The sequence below is a fragment of the Macrobrachium nipponense genome, chromosome 19, assembly GCF_015104395.2.
Source record: "Macrobrachium nipponense isolate FS-2020 chromosome 19, ASM1510439v2, whole genome shotgun sequence".
NCBI classification, from domain to species: Eukaryota; Metazoa; Arthropoda; class Malacostraca; order Decapoda; family Palaemonidae; genus Macrobrachium; species Macrobrachium nipponense.
The window spans coordinates 2869671-2895046 of NC_061088.1; the positions used below are offsets into that span (position 1 = coordinate 2869671).

Here is a 25376-nt window from a genome sequence, read left to right on the forward strand (position 1 = left end):
ACTTACATTACAATGTGATATTGATAAATAAATTATTGATGTCAGTTAATGTTACCTTGAGTGCATTTAAAATATATGCTCCTCTGTGAAAGATTAAAAAAACTATATGAAATTGAATCGGCTAAATATATGTACTGTTGAAGTGCAATTGAGCTTTGCTTTTCTCATTTTTATTCACACCATCGGTATGTCTCTGAGGCATTATTGATAAGTTTACGATTTGATTCCACAGAAACTCTCAGATAATGCAGTGGTTTCTAATTACTTTTCTTTTCAAAGCTGATAGATATAGGTAAATTTTATAAAAGTCTTATTTATTTTGTTTGTATGATCATGTAACTATTTACTGTCAGTCTAAGCCAATATGTTTCCAGTTAAGCATTATCTAACCATCTTCTACATATATGTATAGAAGCCTATGCTCAAAGGGTGTACTTTTTGTTTAGATTAGGAGGAAAGCTGTTTTGTGTGCAGTACTGTGTAAACAACTTGTACAGTATGTCTATTTCCTATTTTTCTGCAGTATTCCATCAAATGCACTATGATTAGTGGTCTAGTGATTTAATTTCAAGAAATGTGAGTGCACTGTTTACATAAGGTTAATTTACTCTCTCTTAATTGAAGTACTATCCTTGTAGATTTCAGAGTTAACAAATCGACTGGGAGCAGTTGACCAGAAAATAACTGAACTTGAGGAGGACCAATTACAGTGTATGTCAGAATTGGAGTCTTTTTGATCAAAAGAATATTTTAAGTATTTATTCAAAACCATGATTTTTTTATTTTCTTTACTAAGAGTTTATTAAGCTAAAAGGATTGCTGATATTCTTGTAAATCTATTTTATTATATTTATTACAACTTTTTTTGTTTCATTAAAGTAAATCCTTTTAAAATTGGTCGTTAAGGGTTACTTACTGCAGTAGTACGTATTTTGGTTTCTCATAATTCTTTATAGGGATCTTTGTTACAGTATTTTGCATTCTGTATCATGATAATACCATAATAGATATCATTACCTGACTACTAGTAGGTAAGTTGTTTGTGTTGTTTGTCTTCACAATAGCAGTTTAGAAATATAACTAACCAGTTCTACTAAATGTATGTTATGCTTAGTGATTGTGTACAACAGTCTCCTGTAGAGGGTTTGCATAAAGGACAACTTGCTTGGCACATTGTCTGCTGTCATGCAATTCTTTACAACATCACTTCCATGTCAGAGTGTTCTTTCAAAGAAAAGAAAATGTGTGAATGGACAGGAGCCAGGTAAAAGCATTGCTCTCTGGCCAAGAAAATAAAGAAAAAGTATTGCAGAATATAAATTACAAAACTGCAAAACTTACTATCAGCTGAGGCATGTGAGGAGTTGTAAAGGGCAGACAAATGGCCCTCTGCCTTTCACTCCTTCATTCTCTTTTACTTCTCCCCATGAAGTATTGGTTTTGTATTTCTCAGTTATCACTGAATACAAAAATGAATTCTTTGAGCCTATGCTTTGAGAGTTGAGAAATAGAGCTGTGATCTGATTAAATTATGATTATAATAACTATTATCATCTCATTAGGTGATCAGGACATTTGATGGAGTAGGTACTAATTCTTCCAAAGAAACATACTACATATCTACTTTTCCTTTTTTTTCTTTTTTTTGCTTGTGAAAAGACCGTTTTTTATAGTTACGTATGTTATGTTTTCAAAATGTTAACAATTTTGTTCAATATTTCACTTAGCGCAATAGGCTTAAAAATTTTGGGGTTCTTTGTCCAATGTTTTCTTTGTTCATCAGAAATTTGCTAAGCATTGGCATCTTGAGATATCATTAGGTGATCAGGACATTTGATGGAGTAGGTACTAATTCTTCCAAAGAAACATACTACATATGTACTTTCCCCTTTTTTTTTTTTTTTTTGAAAAGGCCTTTTTTGATAGTTATGTTATATTTACTACATATCTACTTTCCCTTTTTTTTCTTTTTTTTTGAAAAGGCCTTTTTTTATAGTTATGTTATATTTTCAAAATGTTAACAATTTTATTCAATATTTCACTTAGTACAATAGGCTTAAAAGTTTTGGGGTTCTTTGTCCAATGTTTTCTTTGTTCACCAGAAATTTGCTAAGCATTGGCATCTTGAGATATCATTAGGTAATTGATCAAGTGATATGTTGTTCCTTAATCCCATAAGGTCTGTTATCCTTTTGATATGCAGAAAAGCAAATAGCTGAATCTAGCAATTGGAAACACTTTAGATGGCAACATACCTTTGTGGTTTACACTCCACATGAGTCACTTGTGCATATGAGCAGTGCTTGTATTAGCTTAGCTGTATAGTAGTATGGAAAAGAGGTTTTAACTTATTGAGGGTACTTTGAATCTTTCGGGTTTTATATTTTTGTGCTAGTTAGACTTCTTTCATCATTCTACTGTATTCTCTTTGTAAAATATGTTTTAGTTTTTTGTGTATGGGGGACATGGGCATTTTTATAGTTATTATTACCACCAGTGTTAGTATGTTATGTATAAACTGAGAATTCAAGATTTGCTGGGTTTAATGAAGCTCTCAATTTCCAAATTTTTTTTTTGTCTCATTTTTTCTAGCATTGTTATTGCATTGGCAGGGAATTAACAAGTGAATCCACTCACTAATAAGGGTAGGACTTTATTAGGAAAAGATTTTTTCCTTCTATGTATCCCTTGAGCCAACTTGTTAGACGTGGGAAATTTGTCTTTGTTTGGGTTAAGTATCATTATACAGTACTGTAATTATCTTTCATCTGGTCTTCCTGTATGGATATAAAGTTGTAGACATAAGGATACTATTGCATATGTGCCAAATAAACCATTCCCTTGTGAGAAAAATTCTAATGAGGCATCTTATAGGAATAGGTAAGGGTTAAAGATCTCTCTTAGGGAAAGCAAACGTTTCTTCTTCTAGTTTGCTGTCAACACTTGCTGAGACTTACAACTAAATACTTGTTCTTTCATGTCTGTTGGAGATTTCTTCAGGCAACAACTTTCACCAGTTTAGGCCTTGATTTCAAGTTCCTTTCCAGCTGACTATTCTTGGGTCATTACTTGAACTCTTTAAGAAGAGGAGATGGACAAGTTGAGGGGTTTTGGAATTGTAAAATGATCAGTTGAGGGGTGCTGGAGGAAGAGAAGGGACAAGTTCAGGTGTTGACACAAGTTCAGAGTATTGTTAAAGCTAGGCTAAATTTTTTCCTAGAAATTTAGCTTTATGTCCCATTAATAATTTTTTGTACAAAAACCATAGGTTGGAATAGGCAAACAAAAGAAGGGTAGGGAAAATAAATTTTATTAAAACTGGTTGGTTTACTGATTTATCAAATAGTCATGTATCAAATAGTAATGTACACTCTATTACTCTGAATTTTAGTCTACAAGGAATGATCACAGGATAGTGAATAAATTGTCAAAAGTGGTCTGAGTGTGAATTTAAAAGTTTACAGTATGAGCCAAGATAACTCAAAGATAATTTAAACAATTTTTAACCAAGGATACGATATCAAGGGAGTAGATTATAAATTGTGAGTTTAGAAATAAGAAAAAATACCCAAAGATATCTGATATATAATGCAAACTTATACATAAGAATAGTACTGTGGTTCCTAAAATAAGAAATTATTTTTACATGTAGATGCGAGTCATACTTGACACAGTAGAATTCTGCTAAATTTTAATGTTAAGATATAATACAAGCTTTGAAAATTTCATAATAATATATAATTAGAAAATAAAGTTAAATCTTTAACTTTTAATGAATCACAGACTCTTAGGTCAGAATATTAAAATTTTAGAGAGCACGTTTTAAATGTAATCTAATTTAAAGAGGCAGTGTTAAGATTCTTTTGGAAATTTAGTCTTATTCAGTTAGTTATGTTTCATGACCAAGATTATCACTTCACCAAGATAGATTTTGTTGTCCTCTGTTAGCAGGACAAATACCTTTCTGAGTTCAGGGAGCAAAACTTCCATCCATTCCATCTGCAAAAAGATGCAGCAATGGTGATTAGGGGATCTTTCTATGAATGTTACTTTTGTATCAAGGAAAGATTTGTTTACTTTTCAAATTCCCCTGTAGCATTAAAAAAAAGATTAAATTTCATTGACACTAGTGTGCAAATTAAGTCACAAATCAAAAGCAGCTATAAATATCTGGTTGGGTATCATACATTAGAGAAATACACCATTCAGTAGTTAGGTTTATTGATGTTTTGAATCATCTAAGTTTTCAGATTCATAAAGTCATCAAATTCAAGAAAAAAGTTTGTTACAAAAAATTCATTACCTTTAGTTTGTTGCTAAAAGCTAATGCTTTATATGTTGTAATAATACTGATATTCAGGGAGCCTTACAAGTTTTTACTGCTAGTTTCTTAGCCTGGTACTACCTTGCACATCTTGATGGTGCTGCAGTATTGCGCAAGAGTACACTTTGCTAGATCTGATCTTGTGTTCAGTGGTAAATTTCTTCAACATCTTTTCTTGTTTTATCTTCCAGAGTACTTTGAGTGTAACTACACTGGTTACTACTATGTGATCACTGCCAACTTATCAATGATAGAAAAAATACATTAAAATCACCTTTTGTAGGATTTGAGTACAATTTGCAAACAATTTGAAGGCACCATTTTGTCAGTGTAAATAATACTGAAGAGTATTAGTATCTGCACATTAAGGGAGATGGAATGTCTCTAAACTGATACCTTTGTTATATTCATTAAAGTTCAGTACTGAGTTTTAATCATATTATGTATTTATCTTCTGTGATGAAACAAAGCTTTGTTCTTTGCCCTTGTATCTTTTGGTACAGTATATATGCGAACATAATATTTTCAGTATGACATCTATTGGCTCATGATTTCACAAATCTACTGTTGTGGTAAAGCAGCTAGTATTTATTACTTTAAATGATTTGTAGTACTGGGATGACAACACACAACACATGCTATGCTCCTCTGTGCTATTAAACAGCAGTAAATTTCTCTAACTATTGTAGAGATTTCTACTTGATCATTTCAAGCAATGAATTATTTTTCTTTAAGTACTTGCAGATAATTTTTGTGCATCACAAGATTATTGTCAGCATGATAATCTCGTAAAGGAATCTCAATGTTCACGCAGATAAAAAGCAGCCACGTCTCATATTGTATAGCAGCCGTTGAAATTTTCAGATGATACTTAAAAGTTAAAAGTCATGCTATGGGCATAATTATGTAGTCATATACTGTACAGTACATGACTGTATACATTCTAGAAAGCTCTCAGTATACTTTACTTGAATTGCTGTTCTCAAACATAGCATTATTCAAAATTAAATCTTGTTAAATCATAGAGATAATTTTTGAAAACTATGATGAGAAATGTCACCAAAACTACTACACTAATACTGTATGCAGAAATCGATCTTATGCCTAGAATTTGTGCCACATCTAAAGTGTTAATTTTATCACTAACAACAACAACCAGTGTTCATGCACAAGAGTAAATATATTAAATTATCCAAGAGAAGTATTTTAAGATGTATTTCATATGACAAGTGTTTTACTGTAATGGCAGATTAACCCTGAATATTTTGATCACAGACAAAATATTCACAACCTTGAAGGTGGTTTGCAGTCATGAATAGAATTTGACATCATGAAAGCAATTAAAACCATACTGTCTTGCTTTGTTTCAATATCCATGAGCATGTCTTCGAGGGAAAGTCATTTTTATAACTTACAGCCTATCACAGTAGCATTACACTTTAAACGTATGTATATATCAGTACACATATTCTATTTCTGTTCTAGATATATAATTCCATGATAAAGTTGCCCAGTAATATTATTGCCCAACATTATTGCACTTGATTCAACACAACTCAGATGAGAGATTATAAAAATGACTAGTTAGCAATAACTTAGCAGCCATCACAAGAGAATCAGGAAGATACAATACTTTATGTATGAAATCTTATGCCTAAAAATGTCTTAGAATATATTCTAGAAAGAATTAGTACATGAAGGTCATAAAGTTTCTTGTTCACTGTGTTTATAAAGATTCACGTACCACATGTACGTATTAATAAAACCTAAATGAAGAGACATATGATGTCAAAATTTACTTGTTTAAAAACAAATATAAAAATATTCTGTACACAACAAAATAAAAAAAACATAAGTTTTCAGTATATACAAATTAAAAAATGGTACACAACCTAATTAATAAGAACTATACAATTACAATGTAGCTTCAGTTACAGTATTGTCATGCAGGAAGATTAGTTTCCATTTTCTTTTTCCAAGGAAATGTACTTTGATCCTGTACAGCAAATTTATTTGTTGTTCTCAAATTCAAGGTTTGAGCCTGGCAGAACTTTACATTTTGAGTAATGTAGTTTCAGTGCAGTAGTACTGATTTATCATTGCATGGAATATTCTTCAGAGGTGTGACTTTTGATCTAGTCAGAAGCGAATGATCATTGTATTGTCGTTTCCTTTCTCACTGCAGTAACCTATTGATGAGTAGAAGGACTTCATTTCATCCTTACAATCAAGGCCTATTTTGTAGCAGCCAACTTCCTTAGCCAGTAAGGTAATTGTAGAAACAATGCTGAAAGAATATAAAAGTAGTAATCATTTCACAGGAATAAATTGCATTACTGTATATACTATAACAATCATGTTGCTGAAAGACCAAGAGTAAATGAAACTTGAATCAACAGATTTCTAAGCAAAATTATGGGCTTATATCTCTGTCATACAAGACAGTACAGAAAGAATTTTCACTAAATATGTTCTTATTCAATTTGTTGGAGTACAGTGATTGTGGTCAGTTTTGGAACACTAGTATCATTACCTACTGAATGCTGCATTGATATCATAAAGAAAAAGAGGTCTGGTCAAACAACTTCATACGTTATTAAAGGGAACGAGAAGAACTCTTTTGAATAAAAGAGAATAAAGCATATATGTGTATGTACAATCAACATTCTTTTGGAAAGTGCAGTTTTCTGTGATTCGTGAAACTGTATACCCAAGTTAGTAGGATGGGCTGCAAGACTTATTTTATTATTTCAATATTGACACATTTATTTGATTTACTTTTATGGTCCAAGATCAGGAACAGATGCAAACTACCGGTGTGTAATATAATGCATGGCGGGTGTTAAGAAACTGTATATAATACAATACTGTACTGTAAAAAAATGTCAACTACACTTTATACACTATTGCAAGCTGTTTTGTAAACCAAACTATAAGCACCCTTTGTAACAAGAGTTGAGCAAGGCACTAACATGAATACTAGAGCAAACACAAACTTAAAGTGATTAATACTTCTTTAAGTAAATGCTCAAGAAAGAAAAGCAGACAATAAATATCTTGTATCAAAATGGAACATTGCATTATAGAACTTACAGTTTCCCAAGCTGCTTTCCTCTGTACTCATTATTTACAACAACATCCTCCAAACGCGCACGCTGAAAATCAAGATTTTTTTTAATGCTTTGGAAAAACATCCTTATCGCAGTACAGCACATTACTATGTGTCTAACAGACAACACTTGAACATCTGTATAAAAATTTACACTTGTAGAGATAGAATATAAAAATGTAAACTTAGAGAGAGAAAATAACAAAGAAAGTACTTTACAGTACAGTAATATAAGACACATACTGTATAATCCATGCCAAAACATTTGCTCCAAGACTAATCTTCGTATGGGATTGCAGAATAAGAACCATAAGCTTATTTACTTGTTGACCAACTTAAGTCATTAGTCTGTTCTTAATGTGTGACAATGAGTATCTAAAGGAAAGATAAGATTCATGGCCAAATTAACTGCATAATGATTTTTAGTACGTATACAGTAATCTTTATTAGCATACACTATTTCAAGTGTAAACATATCCAGAAGTGTCTGGTTCATGTACAATGGAGCAAGATATTACTAGCTACAGACCTTGATCACTTCATATAATTTTTTTCTTACCTTTGTACAGCCCCGTATGAATTTAAGTTCACAAGCCAGGGTTGCTGAGCCCACAATCTCACCCTTATCAATGTCTTCAATGACAGTTACGTAGTAGTGACCTTTACATGCTTTCATCTGCTCAAATCTCTCTGAAAGGGAAAAACTCATGATAATATTTGTCCTTGTCATTCATTAGTGGATTATATTGCAGAACATCGCTTATTACAACAGTTTGCCATTTTAGTGAATTAAATAGTACAGTATTATGGCAGCTACATTTTGTTATGGCGTACTTTTGTGGCAGATTGTATTGCCGTATAGCAACTACATGCAAGGATGGTACAGTATTTCAGCTAGGTAAATTATTACATAACCATATCTGTATTATTATGGTATACCTGCAGATACAAATTCTTGTAGTATACACAAAATTCAAATAGTTGGAAATATTGAGTGACAATAACGGTATACGTACTTCCAAAGGAATTAGCAAAATGCATGATTTAAATCTGCTGGTACAGTGGTGTATAAAAGATGTTTAACTATGGAAAATTAAATGCAAAATTTCACAACTTAAAGTTAATAGTAAATTACAATGAAGTGCTCAAAATTCTTGAACTTTCTATTATTATATTGTAATAATTTATAAAAAGCTATAATAAATTCAAAATCTATTAAGAGATGAGTATCCTCATAGTATTATGAAAATATACTGTGATTCATTATTTAGCATCAGGTAAATCTAATCAGACTTTAGCGTGAAGTTCATTCACGGCAACATGATAACAAAACAAGGTGTGGTGGAGATTTTCCTAGGTATCAGGAGCTCTCAGAGATTATCTTATTTACCTTATCACATCATAGATAAGGCTTATATTTTAAGGCCATTAATTGATGTTATGTATACATATCTCTTTCAAATGCTAATGGCAGGAGGGTGGGTAACCTAATGTACTGTCTTAGACAGAGACTAAATAAGAGGAGGGGTAAATGAGGAGGATCTAACTTGAAAGAAATCAACAGATCTACTCCTAAAGGCTGGGTGGTTATGAAAGTTATGAAAAGCACTGGAAGAAAAACAAATGAGTTCCAGCACTTGCACAGAAAGTAACTTTCTCCATACTAAGTAGTGAAAGATAGATAACTGATTTCCACAGCTTAAGCATGGAAAGATATGACAAGGCTACCAGAGAGGGAGATCTCCCTCCTTGAGCTCAACAGAGTAGGTATTGGCTGAATTAGTACCAACAGAAGAGAAACAGACACCTACCAATGGTGAAGAGATGAAGGATTGAGAGAAGAAGTAAGAGTAGGTTCATTACCAGACAACTGAGGAAAGGTTCATAAATTAGATTCTCAATATAGTGGCAAAGATTGGGTTGTGTAAATCACACCATTGAGAGATGAGAGAGATTGGGATCATTAATTAGAATACCAAGAGAAGAGGCAAGGGTGGGTCATTAATCAGACAGTGGAAAGAAAGTTACAGATGGGGTCATTATCTAAGTCTCTTCGCTTTTGCGAAAGACTTTTTTTTGCTTCTCCTTACGACTGTCATTCGTAAGTATTTCTGGTTCCTTCCATCTCCTTGTGATATCTTAGTAGAGTGGTTCTTCTTAACTAAAGGAGAGGATTCAAACAGATAAGTTGAACAGATATAACAACTTTATTCTGTAACTCCATACTAAGAGATGCAGATCGGTCGGGAGACCGATATGTTTGAATGCTGGCACGGAACTGCCATTCTAAAGCATCACGTCGATAGCGGAACATTAGCTATCTCAGCGATTCATATAAAAACATACGTAGTCCGCCGGCTCGGAAGTTACAAGTTTCCGGCGTAGGTTAACAGGTCAACCGCTTCCCATGGAAGTTGTTGTGCAAAGTTATCATTAATATAAAATGCTGACAATGTACAGAGCTAAACCAGGCTACTGCAGACAGCGCATAGCGTAATCTAGATCTGCATTGGTCACGTAGGACCCTCCTAATGCCATGACCTCAGGTCATGGGTTTTTATTTACAGATACTGTAATATTAAATAATGTATTTATTACAATTAGAGTATCAAGAGGAGGGGGCTTAGGATGGGGTCATTAACCAGACCATCAAGGGAAGAGGTAGGGTCATTAATTAGGTTGTTGAAAGCAAAGGTATGTGTTGGGTCATGACTCAGACTATCAAAAGTATTATAATACGTACTTTAAAACATAATTTTATCTTCAGTAAATATTATTAACGCTGCTTCAATTGATGAACAGCTTTTTCCTGTGTATACCTATACAGTCACTTCATTCATTGTTATAAAAAAACTGGAAATTCATTGTTACTGACTTTATAAAAAAACTGGAAATTCATTGTTACTGACTTTAGTTAACATGTAGTTTTTATGGGTTATAAACTGTAATGTATTGGTTATAGTTCTTCACTATTGTGATTTCTGTAAATAAAGTGTATTCTTGCCAACCCTCCTCCAAAATGGCAGCGCCCATGAGAGGACTTATAATAGAATATGTATTGGCCATACATACTGGTAGGCAGAATTTCGTGGTTTCAGTACAAACCTTATTTCATGGACAAATGGAAATTGCCTGCAAAATTGCAACTTGCTCGGAACATATACATAATGTGAAAAATAATCACATGGATGTATGTGTATGTTATTCATGTGCACTTGCATGTTAATGCCCAATCACATAGTTACATAATATCAGGTTATAAATACTGGGAGTTCCTGTTCATAGAAATGTCACTAATACAGCTGCATCACTAATAAGATCCCTCCTATGTGTGGCAAATGTTCATACACGTAACCTCTGAAGATGAAAGAAAGAAGGAAAGAGAGAGAGAGAGAGAGAGAGAGAGAGAGAGAGAGAAATCCCCCAGGGGCGAACACGAAACTGACCCAGACGACCTTGTGACTAGCCCAGGATTCAAAGAACTTGCGCCTCGCCCTATCGGTCTAGTGTGGGATATAACGGGAGCTTCACATCCACACTGACCGGTGCCACAACTTGGAACTGGAAGCTTATACGCTGAGCTCTTCAGTGAAATTTACGCTGATTGTTTCATACGGCAGAATAATGTTGCTGTTTTTTTTTAAATATGATTCGTATCATGGTAGCAAGTTTACTCAAAATCGTCTGGCAGAATAAGAGAAATAAAAAAAGTAAAACTCATTACGTTCACCACAAACCTACATGGAATGGAACCTTACGTAAATTATTTCGTAGACTTGAGTTTACTCAGATCTCTTAGGCAGAATAAATGGCTTTCTGTAGGATACGGATAAATTGTATAGTATTCTGACTGTTATGTACATTAATTTCATTACATGCTCCATATACTACATACATTGATACCCTCTGATATTTACAAACTTTAGGCGTACTACATAAATAAAGGTATTTTTGCAACGATATTTTTTCAACTATGATTTGCTGAGAGAGAGAGAGAGAGAGAGAGAGAGAGAGAGAGAGAGAGAGAGAGAGAGAGAGAGAGAGAGAGAGAGAGAGAGCGCTACACAAAATCGTTACGATAAAATGCAATATCGTCCATTACAGGTGATACAGACTTTTTGAAGTTTCAGTTGATATAAAACTCGATTTAAAAAAAGTATCTATCTTACATTTAATTTTATTTCCTCGTGTGCAGGGGTTGCTCAGCAACAATATATCAACAACAACAGCTACAGTTGTTTGCAATTTTCTGAACATATTGCTGGTGGAAAATGTTAACAAAATATCGACCAGGCGTAGACGGATTTCAGTTGATTTACTCGAAAGTAAAATAGTGTTTTATATATATATATATATAATTATAGTATATATATATTATATTAAATATATATATGTATAATATATATATATATAGATATATATATATATATGTACATATATATATAATATATATATACATATATAAACAAATGAACGTATGATAACCTGCCTTATAGGCTTCACTTACGGCTACTTTCTCTAAAAGAAAAAAAAAAATGGTTGGCTGTTGTTTTAGTATATATTTTAATATTACAATAACGTTAAGGATTAGCAAAAAAGCTGACCTACAGTTTTTAATTACTGATGTATCAATAAATGAAAAACTATTTCTCTATATTAATGAATGTATTTATTTATTTATTTATTTTAGGGAGGAGGTACATTACTGCGGTCTAGACTACAAACTGGCAAAGTGAGAAACAGTCTATATCAACTATGTTTTGGCAGCACTTATTCATTGCACAACCGGCAAAGCATATCAGGACCCAAGTAAGTATTTATATTTTGTTAAATGCTGAGCAAGGATCACTTGAAGCAAATATTTTCAGATAAACGGTAACAAAGAGGCGTAACTGAAAATAACGAAAACTGTTCGGCGTTGATAGCCGTGAGTCTTTTAAAAGTAAGTCTATGTAGTTCAGGAAGAAAACTGGTTATTCTAAAATAGTGACTGCTACTGTTTTCCGAAGGCCTGTAGGAACTGACGACAGGTATAGTATACCAAAAAGAAAAAATCTAGTAGCAATTAAAGTCCCTCATTTGTTGGTCGATATTGTAAGTGATTCAGCTTTCTGCCCGATTAAGGTAGCGACGCAGCGTCACTCAAACACGTTTGCAGCTCTTAGCATCGCGGCAATTTTATTATTTATTCATTTGTATCAGTAGCCAACAATTGTTTCTATATTTGTGTCAGTGCTGAACTTATGCATATTTGTTTTCCTGTGATACAGCGAACTTGTGTTATTTACTTTCAGCTGTATCAATGTAAAAAATAATATTGGAAATTTGGAGCAAAAACTAGTTGCACGATGCCATTAGGTGCTAAAAAAACTCCCGAAATAAAACCAATATTAAATAATTTACAGAAAATGGTCGAAAATACTCGTGTCATTCAGTCAAAACAGACTCATGTTTTAAAGTTTTCAGTAGCAGGGAACGGGGGATGAAATCACAGCGTAGGAGTCATAGACTAACCCCAAGGGAAAGAATATTGCGTCACGAAGAGAAAGTGGTTCTAGTTACGACAAACGGTACACGGTCAGGAATCTGGTGTGGGCATATAATTTTAGACCCTGTTTCTTTAAACGCTTGAGAGAGGAACGGTGAAGATTTAAAAATTACAAATTTACAAATATACATATTTATATGAACGTTACATGGATGATCGAAAAGTGAAAACGTGATTTATATAGGTTATTTTAAAATAAGATCCCTGAGCAATCTTTCAATCAAGGATTAGGCCTAGTAGCCTAACGAGCCTCCCCCCCACAAAAAAAAGAAGAAACCAACTTGTAGCAAACAGACAATAGATGATTTTAATAAAATAAGATCCTTGAGCAATCTTTCAATTAAGGAACAGGCTTAGTAGCCTCACGAGAGAGAGAGAGAGAGAGAGAGAGAGAGAGAGAGAGAGAGAGAGAGAGAGAGAGAGAGAGAGAGAGAGAGAGAAACCTTGTAGCGAACAGACAATGAAGGAAGACACAGAACCACACTATAGCATCATGTTTGGTCTTCCTGGTGCAATCTGGTCTGGATGAGACAACACGGCCTTGGCTACGCTAACGTGATAACCCGTTCTAGGCTAGTGCATAATATTATGTTAATATAGCACAGCATTGTTGTATACTCTGTCAAACGACTAGCGCTGAACTACAACAACTGTGAGAAAGTCACAAGTTTATCAAGTATTATTTCCTGAATAATACTCACACGTGAGTGAAGTGACAATGCGTTTGATTATTTTAAGTATGACTAAATAATATTCGCGATTAAGAGACGAAGACAAATTTTCGAACTGTTCGTAAATTCAAATAATTCACATTGTTGTTTAATATTTTTATAATATTCACAGAAGGTGTTTTTTTAATTCCTTTTTAGGAAGACCATAAAAAATGCGTGGATAGGTCGCTACTAGACTACTTTCACAAGATAGGCCTAAATGAGATTTTAGACCTACTCAAGGCTAAGTGACTGATTAGGCTAAGAGTAACTTTTGATTTTCAAGATTGGTGAAAGGGAATTTGGTGTGAACATAGATCCTATAAACTAGCCCATTTACAAAGCCTTAATGCATATGACTGTCAAACTCATCGTAAATATTTGGCAGTGTGATAAACTTTTACCGGCAAGGAATTAATGTAAACGGTTTTTAACTCTTTAGACAAAACTGTTCAGAGAGAGAGAGAGAGAGAGAGAGAGAGAGAGAGAGAGAGAGAGAGAGAGAGAGAGAGAGAGAGAGAGATGACTGACAATTACATTATCATGGGAAGCAACACTGAGGGAAAGAAGAAACGATAGTTATATTTTCTCATCTGTGCAAAAAATGCACGAAAATTTCTACACTTTTTATAATATTGCGCTGTTGTCTTTCGTGTAATGTTTATATTCATTCAGTAATAATTGATATACTAGCTTTAACGAACAGCGCATAAATGTGTCCCATGGCAATATTTCCCTCTTGTATGTACCTTAACATCAACCTTGAGTTTGTCAATTGGTTATGGGAAGGTAAACAACTGTTTGGCCACACTTGTGAAATGTTACGTCACCCAAGAGTAGGTAGCCTACCAGCTGTGGGCAAGTGTGAATCTCTTTACGTCACAACAGATAGTTCGTAAGACTTCCTTCTGTATAGCCTATACCCGATGGCTGAACCACGCCCTCCTACCCCTCTCCCTCTTCTTACCTCTTTTCTTCAGGTCTGGGCTACGAAAGGACACTAGACTGCCCTTACAATTTGTCTTTACAATGGAAAGTATTTGAAGAGAACTGGAGGAAGGTAGTATGAAAATTGTTAGATACGACGTGACTAAAGGTATGTTGATTATATTGGCCACGGGACACTGGTTGTGCAAGAGACAACGAAAACCAGTTTTTCACGTTCCAGCGTTAAAATCCATTTGTCTGTCCGCAGCCCGGTTCAAGAACTCGTCTTCCCTCCACACTAAATTCCCGGGCCTCTCTCTCTCTCTCTCTCTCTCTCTCTCTCTCTCTCTCTCTCGCTCTCTCTCTCTCTCTCTCTCTCTCTCTCTCTGTATATCTATATATATATATATATATATATATATATATATGGAATAAGTACCGAACACGGCAAACAAGAATTGTTTTTTAGACCGAGGAGACCAACATCATAAGTTCACAACGTTTGCTTCTTAAATCTAACAAGTTATGAAAGGTGCAGTAGACTATAGACTTGTCACGCTCAAAGTTTCATTCCCGTCCATGATAATCATTAGCTGTTTCACAAGTCATAACTACCGTTCTTGGCGCATTCAGGTGGTTACATAGATAGCCAAGGTTCTAAACCCGACTGCAAACGTCTGGAAGATTCTACGAACAAAATGTCTGACTTACGCCAAAAGTCATCTTGCCGATGTAACTTTGTTGAAAGTTGTATTCATTGATGATGATATTCTTACCATTAGATGCAAGTAAAAATGAATACTGATTTTTATATTCTCCATGTTATCTATATTCTATTATGTAAAACAGATATAATTTGAATGGTTAACAATGACAGTATATTAATAACAAAAATCATTGTATATCCCGGGAAATCCCGTGATTATTTTCAATTTGTCCCGGGATCCCTGGATCCAAAATCGGGCTCAAACTGGAGTAATTGAATGATTTACGAAATACCGAAGGACACAGGGAAATATGTCTCGAAAAAAAGTAACAAAAAGCCTCTGGAAAAAAGTCTCAATAATCTTTCTTAGATAGTGACACCCACCACCCCAATGGTAAAATTTTTAACAAGGTGTTTATCCACCCCAGGGGCGTGTCCAGTACAAGGTCGTTGGGGGTTGCCATATAAATATAAACAAAAGACTGTAAATATAAAACTAATAATGACCCCCAAGAAATATTGTGAATTTTTCCATTGTGACTTTTTTCCTGTGAATTTTTTCCCAACCAAAATTATGACTTTATTTTCCCGTGACTTTTTTTCTAGCCAAAATTATGACCTCATTTTCCTGTGGCTTTTTCCTAGCCTGAATTATGACTATTTTCCTGTGACTTTTTTGGCTAGCCAAAATTATGACTTGTTTCCCATGACTTTTTTCCCAGCCAAAATTATGACCTCATTTTCCTGTGACTTTTTCCTAGTCAAAATTATCACTATTTTCCTGTGGCTTTTTTCCTAGCCAAAATTATGACTTAATTTTCCCATGACTTACTTCCTAATAAAAATTATGACATCATTTTCCTGCGGCTTTTTTTCCCAGCTTAAACTATGACTTTATTTTCCTGTTACTTTTTTCCCAGCCAAAATTATGACTTTAGTTTCCCAAAACTTTTTTTCCAGCCAAAATTATGACTGTATTTGCTGTGACTTTTTCCCGGTCAAAATTACTTTATTTTCCTGTGACTTTTTTCCTAGCCAGAATTATGACTTTCTTTTCCTGTGACTTTTTTTCTAGCCAAAATTGTTTTTTTTTTTCTAGCAAAAATTATGACTTTATTTTCCCGTGACTTTTTTTCCCAGCCAAAATTATGACTTTATTTTCCTGTGACCTTATTACCGATCACCGTTTCCGAATCAACTACTACCGCATCTCGGTGCTGGTGATAAAATCGCAATCACACACACACACACACACATACAAAAACACGGTAGTATATCCCACGAGAGAAGTGTAAAACAAGATACTTTGCTTTCACTTGAAGGCATTTTCAAACTTGAAAATTCCTTTGAGTAAAGGTGAAAGGTGGTGCAATCCTGTTTCACTTTTCTCGTGTCCACATAGTCTTATATTTTGAATTATATTGTTATTCCATGACATAATTCATATGATTATAATATATATATATATTATATATATATCATATATATATACTAATATATAATATATATATAGATATATAGATATATATATATATATATATATATATATATGTATGTATATATATATATATATTATTATATATATGATATATATATATATATGTGTGTGTGTGTGTGTGTGTGTGTGTGTGTGTGTGTGCGCGCGCGTAAAAATTCCAATTTTCAGAACTCAAGAGCCATGAAGTCAGAGCATTTTGAAGATCAATAATTTACAGTTTATACAAAAAACTACACAGCCACTCTCACCTTACTATGCACGATATCTTATCATAAAAACAGGAGTGGCTTATCTAATGAACATTACCTTGACAGAATCCTCGTATTTACTTCCTTATCTTTAAATTCTCGCACCTTTTAGCGAACCACTTCACTCTGTTGGTTTTCGGCGTCATTGTGACGCATTCCCGCTTACACCAGACCACCTATATAGGTAGGTTTGTTGCAAATTCCGGTCTGGCGAACAACTGATTAAACTCTATGTCTAGCCTAGGCCAGACATAGGTCACATTTTTTTTTATCTATTTATTTTGTTTTTTTTCACAGAGATGTTTAAGATAAAAAAAATTTGTTTTTTGTTTATTCACAGTGATGTTGAAGATAATTTCCTGGAGTTTTCTTATTCACCAATTAGAAAGTGAGCGCCTCAGTGGCATGGTCGGTATGGTCTTGGCCTGACACCTCGGTGGCCACGAGTTCGATTCTTTGGCATTCCATTGAGGAGTTAGAGATGTGTATTTCTGGTGATAGAAGTTCACTCTCGACGTGGTTCGGAAGTCACGTAAAGCCGTTGGTCCCGTTGCTGAATAACCACTGGTTCCATGCGACATTAAAACACTATACACCATACAAACCAAATAGATAGTGCATTAAATTCTATAATTACTGTTATACACACACACACACACACACACACACACATATATATATATATATATATATATATATATATATATATATATATATATAAATAATGGTACAGTTTTATACTTCGATCCAACTTACCTTCAAAGGTTTCCCTGGATATGTCTCCCACTTTGGTCAGCTGGCTGAGTAACTGAAGAAAACCTGAAGCCAAATAAATTTCCTATTTATTTTCTAAAGAAATCAATTAAACGAGGTTTTCTAGAATAATTTTCATTTTTTTTCAGGATGGCTTTAGGCAAATAATGGTAACTGTATTAGCATTTAATAATGATAGTATTCTAGTTTCTGTAAGGTAGCGTCAGAGTTTAACTACAAAAATAAATAACCACTTCTATAAGTACAATAATTGTCCTCCTGGTTTTTTGAGGTACAGTTAGTAAATAATTATATAGTAATAACTCCTTTAAATACATTACTTTTCCTCCGAGTTTGTAGAGGTACAGTTAATAATAATAATAATAATAATAATAATAATAATAATAATAATAATAATAATAATAATAATAATAAAATCCTCATAGTAACTCGAGTCTTCAAATGGAGAAACAAATCCACAGTTATGTAAATGTACATATATTTAAATTTAAAACTCCAAGGAGTTTTAAATTTAAATATACGTACATTTACATAACTGTGGATTTGTTTCTCCAATAATAATAATATCGAAGACATAAACATCATTAACAAGATTAACAATCTAACTACAGCACAAAAACATGGCGGCAATTCTCACCTTTATTGTAATCTCCCTTGCAGAGGGGTCTGACGAGAAGGCCCTCCCCGGGCGCTGATGACGTCACGCCATTCTTCATGTGCGTTGCCTTCGACCAGTCCAGCTTTTTCAGGAGGTCTGGGTCGTAGAGGGGCTCCTCGAACTCCTCGGGGCCGACGCTTGGCTGAGGGAACATAAAATGGAAATGATGAATAAGCCGAGACAAAGAGGAAACGATCTAAATGATTGAATAAAATAAAGAGGAAACTGATACTCTTTCATAAAATGTATTGAAGGAATACAATTCTAAAACTATGAGCGGAAATAATTGAAGAGAGGAAAGAAGTGATTAATAATTGTATAATAGAGACTATGAGAGGAAAATTGAAGTGGGGAAAGGCATGAATAATAATTGTATAATAAGAGCTGGAACGGGCAATAATTAAGATAGGAAGTGTGAGAGGCAAACGTAGCAATAATAACGATAAGTTAAAAAGCACGAAGCACCTCGCTCAATTAAAAAACAAGATTGGTGGTCGATTTAGAAAGTTAAAAACAACGTGGAATGCAATCATGTGATTATAACATCATTACAACAATTCAAGATTGATTTGAAAAAACTTTTATTCAGTTTGAAACAGTTATTAAATGATTTTGTCATTCCACGGAAAATAAAAAGTTTATGTCTTGTAAACAATGATTGGGCATGGCATATGACAAACTGCTATCACAAGATTGGTGCATCGGTAATGCAAAGATTAGTTCATTTTATCATCACATGAAAGACCATGAATTTCTTTCGTAAACAAGAGTTAATCTCATAAGAGATATGAAACCTAATACAAGGAAAATTATAAACTATTATAGATTACAGGTTTAGGACAGCTTTTTTTTTTTAGCACTGGTGCCGAGAAGGGTGGGTATGAAATTTTGCCAATACAAGCAAAATGATAAACTATAATAGATTACAGGAAAATGATAAAACTATAATATATTGATTACAGGATTGGGGCAGTTTTTTTTTAAGCACTGGTGCCAAGAAGGGCGGGCATGAAATTGAGTAGTCTAAAATATTAAGACGCGAATGCTACAATGATATTAGACCAGTATGAAATACAAATGTTTAATGATAGGCCGCAAGATTTAACTATACTCGTTTTTTTTTCCATCTGTCCACCCGCCTGTGGTGTTTGCGTATGGTAACACTGCGTCCCGGGCTTTAGATAGTTACATTCAGCTCACATTCAACAATTATAATAATATCGTATTTCGAATATTAACGGTGTAATTCGCATACAGTAAATTATTAAAACACTTTTCAGTTGCAAATGTACACTCAGATACCCATTTATTTACCTAAAACTTACACATAGCGTAACTATTTAAAGCCCAGGACGCAGTGTTACCATACGCAAACACCTCAGGCGGGTGGACAAATGGAAAAAAAAACAGAGTATAATTATTGTCGAATTAATCCTTCCTGGTTACGAAGAGCAAATCCTTATAAAATTGCTGATGCCAAAATTATTTTTATCATTGTGTGGTGAATACTCTCTCTCTCTCTTTCTCGCTCTCTCAGAAGAGAGTGTAAGGAATATTATTTAGAACAAAAATCTCCACTGGTGAAACTTACACAATCTAGTCCGAAGGACCTATCTCTCTCTCTCAATTAACTCGCTAATATGGTACCCCGGACAACAAACTGAACTGATAAGCCTTCTAATCTATACTAATTCCCTCTCGTTCTCTCCACTTTACTACATTTTTTCTCCCACTATCACTCCTATGTAAGTCCTCTCTCTCAAGATATGTGACACGTGGAATAAAGTGCCACCTTAAGTAGTAAACAGCAACAGTGTGGAAGAGTTTATAAGAAAGCTAGACAGAATCATTAGGACACTGATAATGCACAGTAAAACCTGCTCCTAAAGACAAGTGAGCACACGATGTCTCCTCTTAGGATGGACCAACAAGTCTTTGAGACAGCCTAATCCTTGTAACTCTCTCAGTTCCTCATTCTTCTTCAGCGCTGTCTTTCGTCAAAAAGGGTAATGACAAGACCTTTATGAAAGGTCAGGCGACCGAACGCGGATATGAACGAACGCGAAACTAACCAGAAACCCGACGGTAGCCAAGTCACTTGTCTCCTCAACCCCCCCCAAACCCCAACACACACACAACACAAAACATCGGCCTTGAGATGGACGAGTTTTACAAGTGCGCAAAATCCAGTCGGTATTTTGATTTGAATTATATTTCCCCTTTATTTTATATCAAATACGTCAGTGCTTAGCAAATATGTGCGTATGCTACCAGTGCACCTAACGCGGTTCACTGTAAGCGTTACTCGAGGCTCTTTCCGGCGTCCTTCGGCCACTAGCTGCAACCCCTTTCATTCGTTTTATTGTATCTCTGTTCATATTCTTTTTCTTCCATCTTGCTTTCCTTCCTCTCCAAACGATTTCCCCTTTCAGCTTTGAGTGACCTCATAGGTCCAAGCGACACCTCATTGGTCTAAATTTTATATCTATAGATTCCACGTAGGTGTGAATTAAAACAAAAAGATGGCTAGCTTACGTCACGCCTCAGACGGGTTACGCAATGTAACATGTTACTTATATCAGAGCGGCAGTTATGTTTAAGGAAAAAAAAGAAGAAATAACTTCGTTTATCGCTATGTTAGATAATGATTACAGGAAATTGTTACGCACAACTCTACTTAAAGAGTTTAAATGTTAGATTTTTAGCTGGTCCAAATATCTCTTACATAGTACTATGCATCTGAAAAAGTAAATTGGGCGGGATTGATACACGTGAAAGCTTTTAAGTGTCAGTTAAAATGAGTCAAAGGGGACATTTTAGTTAAAATTACTAAAGGGGCATTTTCCTTAAAAAAAAAAAAACCGCTCGCTTCCGTTGACCTGAGCTGTGACTTATAAGTCTATAAACTCTGTTTTTTTCCATCTGTCCATCCGCCTGTGGTGTTTTCGCATGGTAACACTGCGTCCCGGGCTTGAAATAATTACGCTATGTGTAAGTTTTAGGTAATTAAAAAGATATCTGGGTGTACATTTGCAACTGAAAAGTGTTTTAATAAATTACTGTATGCTAATTACACCGTTAATATTTGAAATAGGATATTATTATCATTGTTGAATGTAACTATCTAAAGCCCGGGACGCAATGTTACCATACGCAAACACCACAGGCGGATGGACAGATGGAAAAAAAACAGAGTATAGTTTAGCGGCTCCAGGCCAGGTTGGGAACAGCCTAGGCCTATTGAATTCATCACAATTTAGTTATTAGGAATCATAGTGTCATACCTAGTGGAACCTCCCTCTTGGTGAGAAAAGCTTCTATTTATTTAGCAATGTTGTAGTCTAATCAACATCCAAGGACAGGACAGAGTCTAAACCGAGTCCTAGGCCGACGTCAAAGATTCAGCGTCAGAATATTAGGCCGACGTCAAAGATTCAGCGTCTGAATATTAGGCCGACGTCAAAGATTCAGCGTCTGAATATTAGGCCGACGTCAAAGATTCAGCGTCTGAATATTAGGCCGACGTCAAAGGGTTCAGCGTCTGAATATGTCTGATTCAGCACCGTTTGTTTACAGTCATGTTTCAGTTATCTACTACAATCATTGACTCAGCTAATCATAAGTGATGTAATGTGAAGCGTAAACCAAGTAATCAAACAGGTGGATGTCATTATCAAGGGAACAAGTTCCATCTTTGCACATTCTTCGGTGTTCATGGTAACCAAAAAGGTTGCTATAGTAGATTGACATCAACCGTGCATGTGATGTCTAGGCCAGTCCCTTACGACGCTCCTGATTGGCCGTTGATAAGCCAATCACAGGGCTGGAAACGGTCTCTCTTAAGAGTTCACATAGGCAAGGTGTATATTCCACCTCTCCTGAGGGATATGGCTTTCAAAAGTATGCCTCAAGAGAGGTGGAAAATACATCCTGCCTATGTGAACTCTCGAGAGACTGAGGGTTTCCAGCCCTGTGGTTGGCTTATCAACAGCCAATCAGGAGCGTCGTAAGGGACTGGCCTAGACATAACATGCACGGTTGATGTCAATCTACTATAGTACGTATAAAAAAAAGTATGCATTACGGCTACGTGAAATAATAACTTGATATAATCGTAGTGACTTCTTATACTAGGATTTCGTAACTTTAGCAATGGAGGCTGCTCGTATAGAATCTGTGTATAGCCTCGATATTTTTAATGTGGGCAAGAGGCTACATTCTAGCCTAAAAATGCTGAATTTGTCTTTAAAAGTTCAGCAGTCCATTAAAAGGGCTTCTAAAACAAATCGGTATTATAACAAATATTCTTTAGGTAATAACGAGTTATGATTTACATTTTCAATAACCAAAGACACCATACATTACGCGAACTTTCTGGTGATAGAAGTTCAATCTCGACGTGGTTCGGAAGTCACGTAAAGCCGTTGGCCCCGTTGCTGAATAACCGCTAGTTCCATGCAACGTAAAATCCAAGGTTCTAAAATCAAGGTATTTTTTAGACCTTGGTAAAATCACCATACAAACAAACATACATTACGCAGACGAGTCTGCTTAGCTGAACGTAAACAAAGAGTAGTTTCAAATCTATTCCCCGTTGGTGAAAGTTTCTTTTTCCGAGGGCTCTTATCAGGATATCAGCGACCAAGGAAGAGAGAGGTGACAAGATGGAAAAAAAGATAAAAGTAAAGTACTCTCCGTAATGAAAAACATTATGTCTGCGAGCGAGTTAGTCCTAACGGTTATAGTCAGCCTTCCACTTTCACGTTCAGGGGGATGTTTATTTCTAAGACTCCAAAGAATTTGCGTAAAGAATTGTTTTTAAACGGAGCGGGATTGACTTCGCTTACGCAATTATTTGGAATTGAATTATTTTTCCCAATAACCTTTTTTTATCATTGTTATCATCTCCTTTGCTGCTTCTTGTAGTTATATCTGCTTGTATATACGAGAGAGAGAGAGAGAGAGTGGCTAACAAAAAAATTAGTCAAAATAATGTCCTTAACGGAGAGAGAGAGAGAGAGAGAGAGAGAGAGAGAGAGAGAGAGAGAGAGAGAGAGAGAGAGAGAGAGAGACTGATTAATATAAACTAACGTAGCAACAATTTCTCTCAGCATTTACGATAAATTTGAAGATCAAATAAATACCGTCAGATTATAGTGATACTGGTGCACCTCACGCGATGCACCGTAGGCATACCGGGCATACCTAACAGGTATTTGCAGCGTCACTTCTGCCCTTACCTGAAGCTTTTTTTTTCTTTTTTGTAGCCTTTTACTTTACCTTTATATTACCGCTTCCTTTCTTCCACCTATCCATTACAACACCATAACCTCTCCTGTATGGATTATATTGCCATGTTAAAATATGCTATTTCTTATCATTTCTTGTAGAAAGTCTAGACTTCAAAAATCTTGCATAAAAAAAAAACTTCATCGATAGGCGTAAACCTGAGTCATTTATTTTCTCATCTACCTTTGTATACTTCAGTACTCCCTTACACCTGTGGTACGTACACCTGCATCGACATCACCTAAGGTTCCAAAGAGAGTGTTCAACTAAGCGGTTTCTACCGAAAATATCTGGATAAAACCTAATACCACTGTAACGTAATTATGATTATCAGTTTTCGTACGAGGAGGTAATTTATATATTATGACCACACGAGTTTGATTTATAATACTCACATCCATCCATCCACGTTACATGCATTTACCATGAAGTAAATCTCCACACAAGTCTAACAAACATACAAAAATCACTTGTACATCAGATTGTAGTTATATGTTCTACTAAAACCGTGAATATTCATCACATTGGCATTGCACAAGACAAAAATGAACGTCAGCATCACTTATGTGTTTTGTTGGTGCTTTATAATGTGAAAGTCAATCAAATTTGTTAAGAGGTGGTATGTATGAATGTTGAATTCGATCAACTTTTAAACTTTCCAAATTGTAACAACCACAATCTCATGAAAGGCAAGGCACAGGGGTTTATGGTTTGAAACCATTTTTTTTTTTTTTTTTTTTTTGCATTCACGTGCATAAACAAACACAAATAGGCGATTAAGAACCCAACTTTTACAATTGCTTGAATACATCGTACTATTCAAGTTTAAGAGTGATATTTAAAGAAATATGCAATAATCTTCAAAATTCGTCCTTCTAAAAATTGAGCGAGGAAATATTATTAAAATGTTACCGAATCAAACACTCTTCGAAGAGAAATAACCAGAAGCCACTGGCTTACCATGTTCGGTTCTGGGGCACCCATTGTGTGAACACTATCAGTTTTTCTCTCCGACTAAATGATTATCGAAGGAGATCAAATGGAAGACTGATCTGCCGTAGCAGGGAAGCTTGACTCGAACGGTCCTATCTAATGTGAAGGTTTACAGTTGCCATCATTGGTTTATTATCCTATGGTTCCTAACGACACTAAATTGCCGTCTAAATACTTAAAATACTTTACAGAGCATACCTTATATTTGTCTTTGTAGTACTTGGACACGCTGGAACTCATAATGCCGAAAGTTAGTCCTGTTATTCGTAATATATTACTCAGTAGCAGATGTGAAAGAACTGTCAACTTTCATCAGCTGTTGGCCATGAGACCCGTTACTTGATTTTGTTTCCGTATTTTCGAATTTCCACGCCGTTCTTAGGACCACTGAGGGGCGGGATTGAATGTTATTAATTATACATGGCTAATGCGAACTTTGGTAGTACTAAAAACTCTCAATTAGCGGCGTGGCCAACATATACATCAACAACACAAAATAGCAGAAAGCATAGACGGTGACATCAGCTGTTCAGAGACTGCAGGACTGTGTTTATTTTGCTTAGAATTTCGCTATGTTTATAAGCTCAGTTCA

The 25376-nt window shown here is 34.8% G+C and overlaps 2 protein-coding genes across 3 annotated transcripts in view; one reads left to right on the forward strand and one right to left on the reverse strand.

The window, feature by feature from the left end:
* Positions 1–25376, forward strand: part of LOC135213641 (golgin subfamily A member 6-like protein 24) — a 105092-nt gene that overhangs the window by 74752 nt on the left and 4964 nt on the right. Inside the window, 1 exon segment of the mRNA XM_064247684.1 lies at positions 12124–12242. Within this exon segment, the coding sequence (XP_064103754.1) occupies positions 12124–12242 (119 nt within the window).
* LOC135213629 (probable glucosamine 6-phosphate N-acetyltransferase) lies at positions 3295–25323 on the reverse strand. Of its 2 annotated transcripts, none has more exons than XM_064247663.1 (6): positions 24983–25323; positions 18482–18644; positions 17827–17889; positions 7993–8123; positions 7418–7479; positions 3295–6611 (listed from the first exon to the last, which is right to left on the reverse strand). In XM_064247663.1, the coding sequence occupies exons 1-6, from the start codon at positions 25022–25024 to the stop codon at positions 6464–6466; spliced, it is 609 nt and encodes a 202-aa protein (XP_064103733.1). In that variant the 5' UTR covers positions 25025–25323; the 3' UTR covers positions 3295–6463. The 2 variants fall into 2 exon arrangements, with proteins under 2 accessions (XP_064103733.1, XP_064103739.1); XM_064247669.1 differs by lacking the exon at positions 24983–25323 and adding an exon at positions 24752–24909.